At 33.1% G+C, this 13470-nt stretch overlaps 2 protein-coding genes across 3 annotated transcripts; one reads left to right on the forward strand and one right to left on the reverse strand.

The window, feature by feature from the left end:
• LOC109349823 (NADP-dependent malic enzyme-like) lies at positions 576 to 6732 on the forward strand. The gene is made up of 20 exons (XM_019590818.1): positions 576 to 754; positions 1696 to 1979; positions 2566 to 2686; positions 2889 to 2963; positions 3394 to 3545; positions 3637 to 3742; positions 3846 to 3911; positions 3987 to 4082; positions 4192 to 4263; positions 4357 to 4440; positions 4509 to 4607; positions 4774 to 4821; positions 4927 to 4980; positions 5101 to 5199; positions 5280 to 5369; positions 5467 to 5544; positions 5647 to 5721; positions 5810 to 5900; positions 6153 to 6281; positions 6388 to 6732. The coding sequence occupies exons 1-20, from the start codon at positions 752 to 754 to the stop codon at positions 6474 to 6476; spliced, it is 1911 nt and encodes a 636-aa protein (XP_019446363.1). The 5' UTR covers positions 576 to 751; the 3' UTR covers positions 6477 to 6732.
• LOC109349824 (2-oxoglutarate-Fe(II) type oxidoreductase-like) lies at positions 5905 to 10443 on the reverse strand. 2 transcript variants are annotated; one of them, XM_019590820.1, is made up of 11 exons: positions 10310 to 10443; positions 9938 to 10232; positions 9794 to 9845; positions 9382 to 9503; positions 9176 to 9276; positions 9035 to 9093; positions 8685 to 8741; positions 8060 to 8105; positions 7561 to 7640; positions 7197 to 7284; positions 5905 to 6004 (listed from the first exon to the last, which is right to left on the reverse strand). In XM_019590820.1, exons 1-10 carry the CDS (start codon positions 10412 to 10414, stop codon positions 7203 to 7205), a joined length of 999 nt encoding a protein of 332 aa, XP_019446365.1. In that variant the 5' UTR covers positions 10415 to 10443; the 3' UTR covers positions 5905 to 6004; positions 7197 to 7202. The 2 variants fall into 2 exon arrangements, with proteins under 2 accessions (XP_019446365.1, XP_019446364.1); XM_019590819.1 differs by lacking the exon at positions 5905 to 6004 and having other exon boundaries at positions 7026 to 7284.

The following is a 13470-nucleotide window of genomic DNA, read 5'->3' on the forward strand; positions in this document are numbered from 1 at the left end:
TAAAAGAAATAATGAATATTTATTTTTTAATTAATATGATATATTTTTATTATTTGAAACATGATTTGGGATATAATCTGGAATAACAAATCATTTTCCAATAAATAAGGGCTCTCATTTGAGATTGACCCTCCTGTTAATCATTGAATTTATATAATGTCATACAACTCTTTTTTATAAAGTCACATATACTTAATAAACTTGAATTACTTATATGATATATTCAAATTATTATTTTTTGTTATATTTCAACATGTAATAGTATGCAAACTAATGAAAGATCCCAGACTTAACAAAAAATTAAAGATAATAGTGTCTATTGGAGTTGTTAATATAACATATTTCTTAACCCAACATTGCCCCTATCCACCATTCTTCGTTCAAGAAAGGAATACGTGCAACAAAGTATTCCATCATTGAATTGAATTATAGTTCTCTGGAAAGCAAATTATACGAATAATGGCATAATCATTTAAAAAATAAAAATGGCATCTCTAAAACAATACCTTGAGTAGCTCCTGAGCTTTATAGTCCTCGTTCCTATGTTACAAATAAAAGCCATGGTGGTTGAAGTTAAAGCAAACATGGTATGAAGAACATATCTGCTAACAAATGAGAAAATATTGTTTCACTTTTCAAATTTATCACTCGTTATTAATTTCACTGGTGCCTGCAGCATAGTGATAATTTCGATCGTATCAACTATTTAGTCACTATAGGATTGGAGTTGCCTAAGAAAGGAAGACTTCATATGGTATGTAGCATATTGCCATGTTAATATATTCCAAATACACATCTGAATTCTAGAATTTTGATGTGCATATTTATTACAAATTACCAATGTATGTGTTTCTTTTTTATTCTTCATATTAATTAGTTATTGGATGAGACTTCAAAACCGCTTTTAGTTCCTCACTTAAATGAGTTTTTCTAATAGTAATTATATATTTGTGAATGTGAACTTAAACTTAAAAGACCAGTAAGAACTTTTTTTATTTAGCAAATGAGAAGTGTCAACATTAAATATCAAACTTGAGAAGTGTCAACATTAAATATCAAACTTGAGAAGTGTCAACATTAAATATCAAACTTGAGAAGTGTCAACATTAAATATCAAACTTGAGAAGTGTCAACATTAAATATCAAACTTGAGAAGTGTCAACATTAAATATCAAACTTGAGAAGTGTCAACATTAAATATCAAACTTGAGAAGTGTCAACATTAAATATCAAACTTGAGTATCAAAATATCATCATTCGTCGTATAATTGTCCATGCATGCAGAACACGTATTTGTACTAAACATATTTTGACACTTACAATTACACTATAAATTTTCCTATATCCTTGTGTCTATATTAGATGGCAGTAATGTATGAAAATCACTTGTCCCATTTTCTATGTCTCATTGTGTTCTCATCCAATCAAAAATTGCCACATAATTAAAAAGAAAAACATAAAAACAAAACATGTTCATATTAGTTGGTAGAATTTGATTGGTTCCAGACATAGGTATAAGAATATTTTGGGACAGAGGATCTTGGTTCCTATACTATACTGCTTACATGATTCCTGAATCATCGTTTATGACCATCCATTTACACGTAAAATAATGTAAATGTCAAACAAAAACAAACCAAGTAGTACTTAACATGTTCTTCATTATTATCAAGAAAACATTGTTTTTTTCTGAAGCAGGGAAACATGTTCTCTATCAACTGCTTTGGCACTTCAAAGAAGATTTCAAAGGATCAAAATAATATTCATAGCAGAGTTGGTGGTGAAGAAGAAGGAGAAGAAAAGAAAGTAATTGGAAGCAAGAAAATGGAGAGTGTACTTAAGGAGGTGAGAGGTGGTGAGAGTGTGCTTGACCTCAGTCAAAGATCCACCGTTGTTGGTTGTGATGGTGAGGAAATCTACGGTGAAGATTGTGCCACCGAGGACCAACTTGTCACCCCTTGGACTTTCTCTGTTGCAAGGTTACTCACTAATTTCTTCACATGCATCTCAAACTTAATGCTTTATTTAGTTAGTTCTGGACCTTACATTTTGGTCTATGATCATTAGAAATTAATTTAGTGATCTTTCTAACAATTAATGTTTAATGGAGTTTTACTTGTTTAAGTTACATATGTTTTTATTAGGTGTCGTGAAAAATTATATTGAGAAGTTTATGAGTCAATTGTTCAAATAATAATGCTTGTGATTTTCCTATTTTGGGGGAGGGGAGGGTTTTTAGTGATCTTTCAACAATTGAGTTCAACTTTGTTTCCATGTAATGAAATTCTAGGAGTTTTACTTGGTTAAGTATTATGTTACTATATTGATTTCAAAGATGTTTAAGGCCTCAAGATGACCAAAAGTTTAAGGGTTCAATTTTGGAAGCGACATTTGTTGTGAGAAACATCCCTACACCCTAAAAGATTGATCATACTTTGTTCATAAACCTTTAATAAAGCTATTGGTGAATTAGTTCAAATCAGTTATTCAAACAATACTACTTATTGATTTTGCTATTTTGGTATGAATTTGTGGTCTGAGTTTCTATAAGATATTGTGCTGCAGTGGCTACGCTTTGTTAAGGGATCCAAAATACAACAAAGGGCTTGCTTTCACTGAGAATGAGAGGGATGCTCACTATTTGCGTGGCCTCCTCCCTCCCACTGTTAGCTCCCAGGAACTTCAGGTTTGCATCGTTATGATTTTTGTTATCTACAGTATAATCTATCAACGAGAATGATTTATGATAGAACATTAAGATATAGTTCAATTCAGACCCCAATTAGTGGGGTAAAGGTTTGGTTGTGGTTGTAGTATAATATGTCAATGTGCTTTTTTAATTCTTTCTTTTCTATCTAGTTCTCACTGTTTTTTCTTAATGCCCCTAGGAGAAGAAACTGATGAACAGTATCCGACAATATGAGTTTCCCTTGCAAAAATACGTGGCCATGATGAACCTTCAGGCACGCATTTCGACTCATTATAGTTACATTACATTAAACAGCATGAGATGTGATGTTGTTCTTGATGTTAATACTTATTAAGGTTGTTTGTTGTGTCACTGTCCTATAATCTGTGATGCCTGGAAGTTGTATATCATTGTACAAAGAGGATATACTACTAGTATTTATTTGGACAAAGATCACCTATCCTCAATGGTGGTCCACTTCATGTCTTAAGCCAATCAGAGTGTTACTTTTTATTTACGTATCAATATGTGATTAGGTTGGGATAGGAATTGAGACACTGTTGAAGACAAATGATACTCATCCGTATTTATTCATAATGTTGTTGACTATATAAGGAGAATATGAAAACTATATTCAACAACTTGTCTGAAAATTGACATTTGTCAATTGGTAGAAAATGTAACAGTTTTGTTCTGGTCTACAGGAGAGGAATGAAAGGTTGTTTTACAAACTTCTCATTAATAATGTTGATGAATTGCTTCCAATTGTATATACACCTACGGTTGGTGAAGCTTGCCAGAAATATGGGAGCATCTTCCAGCGTCCTCAGGGTCTTTACATTAGTTTGAAAGAGAAGTATGAACTTCATTTCTATAGTATTTGTATGCAATTTTAGACTACATTTGATGCATTGGTTATTCAGTTGTTTTCCTTCTACAATTTGCAGGGGCAAGATACTTGAGGTTATGAAAAATTGGCCTGAGAAGAATATTCAAGTTATTGTTGTAACTGATGGTGAGAGGATTCTCGGGCTCGGAGATCTTGGATGTCAAGTATGTTGGCATGGGAATCAAATACCTCATTTACAATCAAAATTTAGACAAGGAAAAAGTAGAATTATCCTTCATGTAATGAATGATGTTTGATGTGCTTCAGGGGATGGGAATTCCTGTTGGTAAATTAGCTTTGTACACGGCACTAGGAGGATTTCGTCCTTCAGCGGTAAGTATTTTCAATCTATTTTTCATCTTATTTTACCATCATGTGTCTCATTATACTTTATTTTCTGGTGGTTAGTGTTTACCTGTTACAATTGATGTGGGGACAAATAATCAGAAATTACTGAATGATGAGTTTTATATTGGACTTAAACAAAAGAGGGCAACCGGTCAGGTTTGGAAACATATATGCCTTGCTCAATTATTTCATTATCTTATCATAATTTACTGTCTGCAACATTAAAATTTTATTGACCAAGGCAACTTCATTGGTTTCTTATTAGGAATATTATGATCTTCTGCATGAGTTCATGTCTGCGGTGAAGCAAAACTATGGAGAAAAAGTTCTTATACAGGTTTAAAAAAAATTCATGCATGATTTATGAGGTTTCTGAACCTATGTTCCTTTAGCAATTGCAGTGTCTGATTATTTCAAATCATTTATGCAGTTTGAAGATTTTGCAAATCACAATGCTTTTGAGCTGCTTACAAAATATAGCACAAATTATCTCCTCTTCAATGATGATATACAGGTACTATGTCACACAAAAGCTGGCATGTATTTGAAGATTGTTATGTTCTAAATGTCTTCTTATCTCAGGGGACTGCATCTGTTGTTCTAGCCGGAGTTGTAGCAGCCTTGAAGCTCATTGGTGGTACCCTTCCTGCTCACACATTCCTCTTCCTTGGAGCTGGAGAAGTAAGATATATATGTCCCCCTCCGAAAAAGTTTTTTACCATGCTCTTAAATCATCATTTTTCATTTTTAGTATTCCATCTTCAACGACATTGCGGGCACACACATCGCCTACTTTTCTGAACTTGACAAGTTAGTTTATCAAACTTATTTTCTGTCATGTTTTCAGGCGGGAACAGGTATAGCAGAGCTAATAGCCCTTGAGATGTCAAAGCAGGTAAATAAGCTATTTGATTTTTATTGAGTAAAGAACATTTTTTGTTGAGTTGGCTTTTAAATTACAGTAGGTGATTTTATTTAATTTCTATTGTCTCTGCTGCAGACTAAGGCACCTATAGAAGAGAGTCGCAAGAAGATATTTCTTCTAGATTCAAAGGTAGTAGAAAAGCATGATAAGTTTCCAATTTCCATGGAAAATTATTCTCTTCAGACTTTCATTTAAAGTAATAATAAGTTTGATTATGTTTTTCTGAAGTGTTTATCTATTCCCTTGCAGGGTTTAATTGTTAGTTCAAGGAAGAATTCGCTTCAGCACTTCAAGAAACCTTGGGCTCATGAACATGAGCCAGTTAACACTCTCTTAGAAGCTGTTAAGGTGTCAAAATATGTCTCTTTATGACTTGTAATTGATCATGTTTAGATGTGCCTTTATTCTTAATTACCTTACATTTTCAGATAATCAAGCCTACAGTGTTGATTGGATCATCAGGAGTGGGGAAAACATTTACAAAAGAAGTGATTGAGGCTATGACTTCAAACAATGAAGTAAAATTTTATCTCACTCAATTGTTGCAAAACTATTTGTGTCATAAGATATATGATTTTACATGGAAACTGTATCTCTATCTTGCCGTGCCTGCAGAAACCTTTCATTCTGTCTCTCTCCAATCCGACCTCGCAGTCTGAGTGTACAGCTGAAGAGGCTTACAAATGGAGTCAGGTAAAATAACTGATAACTATATCCGTCTCTTGAACTGATATAGAATAATTTGGTGAAAATGATGCTTGACAATGTAATTTTTTTGCTTGTTTTGCAAAAAAGGGTCGAGCAATTTTCGCTAGTGGGAGTCCTTTTGATCCGGTTGAATACAACGGCGAAGTCTATTATTCTGGCCAGGTTTCAAAATTTTGTTCAAATTCATGATTAGTCTCTTTTAATTGGTTAAAAAACATACTATCATCTCTAACTCTTTGTACCAATTCAGGCAAACAATGCTTACATTTTCCCAGGCTTTGGTTTGGGTTTAGTAATCTCAGGAGCAATCCGTGTACATGATGATATGCTGCTAGCAGCATGTAAGTGAATATGACAAATTTAGCATGATACATCCAATGAACATGATGTTGAGTTCTTACTATCTTGCTTATTCCACATTTCTTCCATCATTGGCTACAACCTACAAGTAAAAAACTGCATACAATTATTTCACAATTGTTGTATAAGTAATGAGTTGTGATTGGCAATGCTTATATCTAAACAATCAATGCTTTGAGATCTTGTAAAATTGAGAGAGGGGATGATCAATATTTTCCTCATGTGTTATACAGCCGAATCCTTGGCTAAACAAGTCACAGATGAAAACTACGCAAAGGGATTAACTTACCCACCATTCACTGATATCAGAAAAATTTCAGCGAATATAGCTGCAAATGTTGCTGCCAAGGCATATGAACTAGGTGTGTGAAATTTTCTTAAACTCTTACACCATCATTCATAATTTTTACTTTCTCAGGCATGCATTTCCTTTGAAACTTAAATAACGGCTTCAAAATTTCATTACAGGCTTGGCTACACATCTTCCTCGTCCTCGGAATCTTGTGAAGTACGCTGAGAGTTGTATGTATTCTCCATTATACCGCAACTATAGGTGAATGGGGCATCTTATATGTGGGATCTGAGGCTTTTGGTTGTAATAAAGATGTTTTTGGTGTTGTGCTTTTATGTGTGTGTATGTAAGATTGAGTGGTTTTATCTTTTATGCTTTGCATGCTTTTTGTAATGAAAAATTTATTTCATCTCATGTCAATAAAATGGCTTGAATAACATAATGGCTGCAGTTATTTTCCCCCGGCAAACTTTGGTTTAAGACATTAAATCATCATGGCTTCTTATACAGTATACTGCTTTGTGCCTTTGTATAATGATGCTTTTAAGAATGGCCATTTTGGCACTCTGCATCCTAACGTAATGTTTATATGTACTTAGATAATGCTTATGAGAATGGTCATTTTCACTCAGCACTCTGCATCCTTCATACGCTTGTTCGAGAAGGATTTTCCCCTGTACCTTGAATCTTATGGTTTCATGAAAATAAGCTTACTTTACGCATAGAAGCTTATTTTGGAGAAACTTTGTCTAAGAATAATAGCATTTTTACATTAGCCACATAACCTGATTTGCAATTTTTAAAAGTAAAAAGATAAGAAACACTTTCAGTGTATTAATGCCTTTTGACTTTATTGATTATTTTTCACAATATGCAACACATGTTCCACTGCCAATTTTGGCATTTGTACTTTAGGCCCTTAACATTCACTAATACATGCTAAGAAAATCCAAGGTGCATAGCACCAAATAACTAAACGATCAAATCAAAATCAGTGCTTGTATATGTGCAAATCAACATGAGTATCCTTGTAGCGCTGGCTCAAGTAGTCCCGGTAATAGATAGAAGGAAATCTGAAACATATATGCATTGTTGTAAGACTATAAAGAACTACTAAAAAGCTATTTTCATATTCCAACCTCCACTGAATTTTTAACCCTACTACATATCCAAATAGCCTTTGCTTTAGGTAGTTTAGAGCAACTTAATTGATGCACTTTACCTTATAAATTGCCTATTTCAATACTCTGAAACCAAATATAGCTGGGAATGGAAGAGTAGAATATGACTATGATATTAAATTCCTAACATACAACATGCTCTCAAATTAGATAGAAGTGTTAACTTACTTGGGAGGATTAGTATCTGATTTAAAGGTTGGCAAGCACTCAACTAGACAATCATGACCAGGCTCCAAAAAGTATGCAATCTGTAAATCCAAGCAATACAGGAATGAGAAAATCACATAACTGTAGTCCATAACTATCCTCATCCTTCTGAACTTCACTGAAACGAATGGTGGCTCAGTGCACGAGGCTCCCACTTAGTGGGATTTGGGGAGGGATAGATGTACACAGTCTTACCCTGCAAGCAGAGAGGCTGTTTCCAGAATCCTCCTGAACTTAACTCCTAGCAGAAAATAATAGAGAACTGCAAGCTAATTCTTGAAATATTTATTGATTTTATTATACATGCCAATGGCCAGTTTAGTATGTGTAAGCATCAACTAGAAATTTTAAACAAACAACCAACTGGATCTTGAGAGATAGCCTAATAAAATAGTATTTAATTATGTAATGTGCCATTGCAATGGAGTCAAAAATAAAGAAGAAAAGAGTTGGAGCTTACAGAATATCTCTCTTGGCCATTTCCTAAAACTCTGTGCAACGTTGACCTGAGTGATGAGTATAAATGCAAAGCAAATTGTTGATTATTCAATGAACAAAATTCTAATAAGGATGCATAGACAAGAGGTTTAACAAATGCATAGAACAGTACTTAAGAAACCAGTGACATATACATGTCAAGATAGAGCACAGACCAGAGCACATTTATTTTGCTTAGCTTTAGTTTTGTCTATAAAGACACACCAAGCCTTTAACTTCTTTTCAGTAGGTAAAGAAAACAACTTATGAAGTATGCACACATGCAATTCTCTCCTTCAATCAAAGCTTATGGACAATGTAAAAGCACTCAAAAGTCTAAAGGACAATCAAAGCTTACTGAAATAAACAATCTTTTAGTCCTAATAACTCATAAGTAGGGTTTTTACAACAATGAGGAAATTATGCTACAGACTTAAAAGAATGTTATATATTACATACTGATAATCTATACTAGTTTAGTATTTTTTGTAGTTCCACTATGACCAAAGAAAAAAAGCAACTCAGGCTACCATTAACTGAAGATGGTAAAAGTAATTTACATGCAAATATGCAACAATTAGAATCTAGAAGTAGAATAGTTTTCTCACTTGAAAACACAGTTGCTCCAGCGTTCCAGCATGTCTCCAAGATTCACTATAAATGCTCTACAAGAAAAACAATCAATGAAATTTCATCTATCTTTTCTGAGCTCCCATTTTGTATATTGGTTTAAACGGTCAATGCCTCAATTGTAAGCCTATCTATGACATTAAGATAACAATTTCTAAACAAGAAAACCTTGATCGAATAAGCGGTGCACCAGAAATTACTTTTAAGTTTAAAAGTCAGGGTGAAGAAGAAAGAAAAACCACAATACTGCTACTGCATATAATGCAAGAAACAACCTCCTTCATTTCCTTAATCTATAAAAGTTACAATGCCAAAGGGACTAACTAACCCCTTCAATGGTGCCACATCCTCCCATATCTGAGGCTTAGCATCCCTATCCTTGCATATCTGCAATAAAAAATGCTAAATGTTATTGATCAATTTTGTTAAATACTGATAATATATACAAAAAAATGAATTTCTTTCATACTTGAAGGCCCGGAACATCATCTGTTGCCAACAATGTAATCAAACCATAGTCAGTATGAGCTCCAGCTCCATATACTCCCTGTGAGGGATCTGAGATTTTATCTTCATAGAATAATAACAAGAATGAATTATGAATACAACCATAGAAGTTACTACTTCGTAATTATAGAAGGTTTAAGGCACCAATAAAGGATAAGGATTCAATACCTTCATAGTGCAGCAGGCGTGTAATTGCAATAGGCTCTCCTAGAATTTCTGGCTTATCAAAAAAACTAGCATCCAAATCAAGTGCTAGGGCTATTAATCTTGCAACTGCTTTCCCCACATCTCTACAAATAACGGAGTTTTTCTCATTATCAATATTGATCTAATTATTACCAAGACCAACAAGATGTTGGTTTAGTGGTATAAGACCCACTAGATCTTCAGGATGACTAAATGATCAATTGTTCGATTCTCAAGAACAACACTTGTTGGGAGGGATAGTCACACGTTCCAAAAGATATTAGTTTTTCACCCAAAAAGGGTGACGAGATACCAAGTAGTACCAAAAATATTTATCTACTAATTATGACACTTCTATCTATAATGGTATACAAATTCAAAAAGTAAAACTTACAATGCCTCTTGTTGGAACTTTTCTATTGTCTCTTTCCACCTTGGCAGAACATCTAAAATGACACCAAAACATAAATCAAACAAAAGTAAAAATCATTCTACATCGGAACTCTCAACTCAAAATCTTGAACTTGGACTATGTTACCTGGTGCAGGCCATACATTTGGCCCATAAAAGGGTTTCTGAGATTCTGGGTCATCTTCAGTTACTTCAACTCCAACATAATATCCTTCTTTGTAATCTCCAACTACTTGGTTTTGAGGATCAAGTAACTCATCAAGAAGAGGGGTATATCCTCTATGTTTCTCATTCCTTAAAAGCTTCATCTTTTGGTCAAGTGGGAGAGTGAAAAGTTTCTTGCTTTGGGCAAAAACCTCGTCCATGAAGTCATGGCTTCTTCCGTGATTGATAATGTAGAAAAACCCAGAATCGGTGCATGCCTTTTTTCAATGGAAGGAACAAGTTAAAGTTGGGAATTGAAACAAAATAAAAGTACACAAAGGTGTTAGTGTTTTACCTGTTTGAGCAAAATAACGTTTTGATTGGTGTATGGATTTGAGAGGTCGATACAGTTTAGAACAGAGGGTTGAGGGGATTTTGCTTCTGTGCTCTGTTTTTCCATTTTTGGAAGCAAACTGAGTAAGGTTTTACCTCAGCGTTCTTCTTTTGGCACATTTACCTCAGCGTTCTGAATCAGTTTGCACGAATCCAGGCATATATACCCGTTAGAGTAAAACAGTTTTACACGAATGTGTCAGTTTTTTAATCCACTTATAGTAAGAGTTTTGATATTTAGGTACAGTAAATGTGAAGTTTTTTTAATATAGTGTAGATATATTATATACATGAGTCTATAATGATTAATATATAATATTTTGATAATCCGCTTAATGACATTAGACCACAATTATCATTCTATCAGTTATGTTTTTTAACAAATTTACACAATGTAACTGCAAAATAAAAGCACCACCTTCATCATAATAGACGTGACAACATTGTGTCAATCACAAACTTCCTGAAAAATATTTTTAAATTAAAAATTAATAATTAATTATTTTTCTGATTAACCATAATTCATGGTACAAGCAGTGACACAATTTATGAGACATCATTTTAGTATTCTTTGGTAATCCTAAGGGCACTTTACTATTTTTCATACTCAAAATCCTCTCTTTTTGAATACTACAAAACTGAGGATTCACTACTCTAAGACTAAGTTTTTTAAACTTACTTTTGAAATTATCAAATCTAAGGATATCTGATGGATTTACTGCATAAAATTATACTTATGTTTTCTAATAATGTTATATCTTCTTATAAATCCACGTAATCTAAGAAAGTAATATATATCACTTATAAATCAATCATTAATAAATAAAATATTATTTTTATTACATGTATTACTTAATTATGGGCAGAAGAATTTATAGAGTGAGAAAATATATCAAGCAGCAGTCATGGCTCCCATTAGGCCATTATCCATGTGTGTGTTTTTTTATGCCAACTAAAATACAATGATGGCTCAATAATTGCATTTATTTTTTCCTTTGATTTCCTTATCCCTCAACCGTGGCCGTGGGACACTTGTGGCCCGTTAGCTTTCGCTTCCTGCACGTGCCAGCCAACCTCCACATGCAGCACTGGTTTCAGTGCATGACGGATATAGACGTGAATCAACACCGTTAGCCGTTGTTCCTCGGGTTCCATGTCACTTGTATTTTTCCTATTTTGTCTTTTATGTTTTTTTTCTATTTTATTGAATGATTTCTTTTCTTAGTTTGCTTCATTGATTTATTTTTTAGGATAACGATGGCAATAATCAAATAATGAAAACTTTTTTCCTTTATAATTAAATGTTTTAAATATATAATTTTTATACAATAATAAAAATCATTATTTATCCTTTTGTAAATAATTATACAAATAATAAACAACTTAATAAGTTTAGAGTCTACATTCATCTATGCAATTAATAAATATATTATATCACTATGGGCGAATGAGTAATAATATCATCTTAAACTATAGTCAATTCTCAAGGTTCAAAAATATAGTTTATAAACTAATGTTTTCCAAACCTTCGGTATATAACTATAAGTCTCTGAGATCATAGTTTCAAGTCGTATAGACTCCCTTTAAAAAAATATTGTCATAGATAATTAAGCTTGAAGAGTGACACATTTTACTCCTTTAAGGGGAATATTATCATAGATAATTAAATTTGAAGAGTGACACGTTTATTAAACCATGGGTTTAGAGGGGTCATGTATTGTCATGGTTGAAATATTATACAAATAATAAGAAGTAACCACAATAAGTGAATCTAACATCATACATCGAATCTGGTTATGAACCTTGTGGACTTTGAGTATTGTTGGCAATTTAGGCAAGCCTATGGAGTTTGATCGTCCGTACTTATTGGATGGGTAAGACATGAAAAATGTGTTCTTTCGTTCTAAAATCCGTCCAACATATGCTTTATTCGCCCACAGATATTTCAAATGGGTAAAATGGACGGTCCGCAGACATTATTTGATAAAGTATTGAATATCAAATATGCAAATGTATATGTATTTTGTTAAATGTGAAATAGTGTGTACCATTATTATATATGCATTTGTTTATCAAATGTAAGAAATTCCTATCATTTTCTTATCATGTATATTTATTTGTGTTTTGTATATTATATTTATGCATATGCACTATTCCTTTTGTATTTTGTATATAAATTATGTAGTATACATATTTTGAATTACATATGTACATTTGTATTTTGTATGTATATTTCATTTGTACAATTGTTTATTATGATAAATACATTTATATATTTGTATGCAAATTATATATTGTTTATTTTGTATGAAATGTATATAAATTTGTATATATATATATATATATTTAATTTTATTTGAGGCACTGGCACGCCTGCTCTTCTCATATTTAGGGCGAACATGATCCTATTTAAAAACATGCATGTCAATGACCATCCTAATTTAGATGAGCATTGTATTGGCACGAGCAGAACAACTCTAATTGAGAATACTAACTTTGAGTTTATTTATTTATGTCAAACAGCCCAAAGACACAAGATCAATTAGTACATCAAATAAATTAATATATATCATTTTGGGTATTCCAAGTGTGAATGAAGAAGTCCCACATTGGGCAAACCTTAATTGTTATTTGAACAAGTAAAGAAGAAGCGAGCTGCTTCACACCCTGAATCAAATATGTACGGAATAGAGATATTCGAACCGCCCAAGTAAAGAACTGTTACAAATAATGAATAAATTAATAGGTTTAAATACGAAGCAACATAAAATAAACCAAATTTTATACCTGAATATTCGGTTTGATAACCCGAGTCGGTGGCTCTCCTAGGGTTTCCTCATCTGGGATCCTGGGGAAGAGGATCAAGTTGGCCCTTGCGAACAGCTTGAATCCAAATTCAATACGTAATTTGCGCATTCCAAAACTTCCAACCTTTTGAATTTTTTTTACATCCCACAACTTCGGCAGATGCTTAGCCCCGTTCATCTTCGGCGCAAGAATGCTCGATTAGTGAGCTATTATGCACTCTTTCAAGGGTGGCTGCTTCTAGGCAAACCTCCTGGCTGTCTCTGCATCCCTACTTCCTTTATCACTGAGCAGTCATTTATGGGCCTTAGTTGGTGA

Source organism: Lupinus angustifolius, chromosome LG06 (genome assembly GCF_001865875.1).
Source record: "Lupinus angustifolius cultivar Tanjil chromosome LG06, LupAngTanjil_v1.0, whole genome shotgun sequence".
Classification (NCBI taxonomy): Eukaryota; Viridiplantae; Streptophyta; class Magnoliopsida; order Fabales; family Fabaceae; genus Lupinus; species Lupinus angustifolius.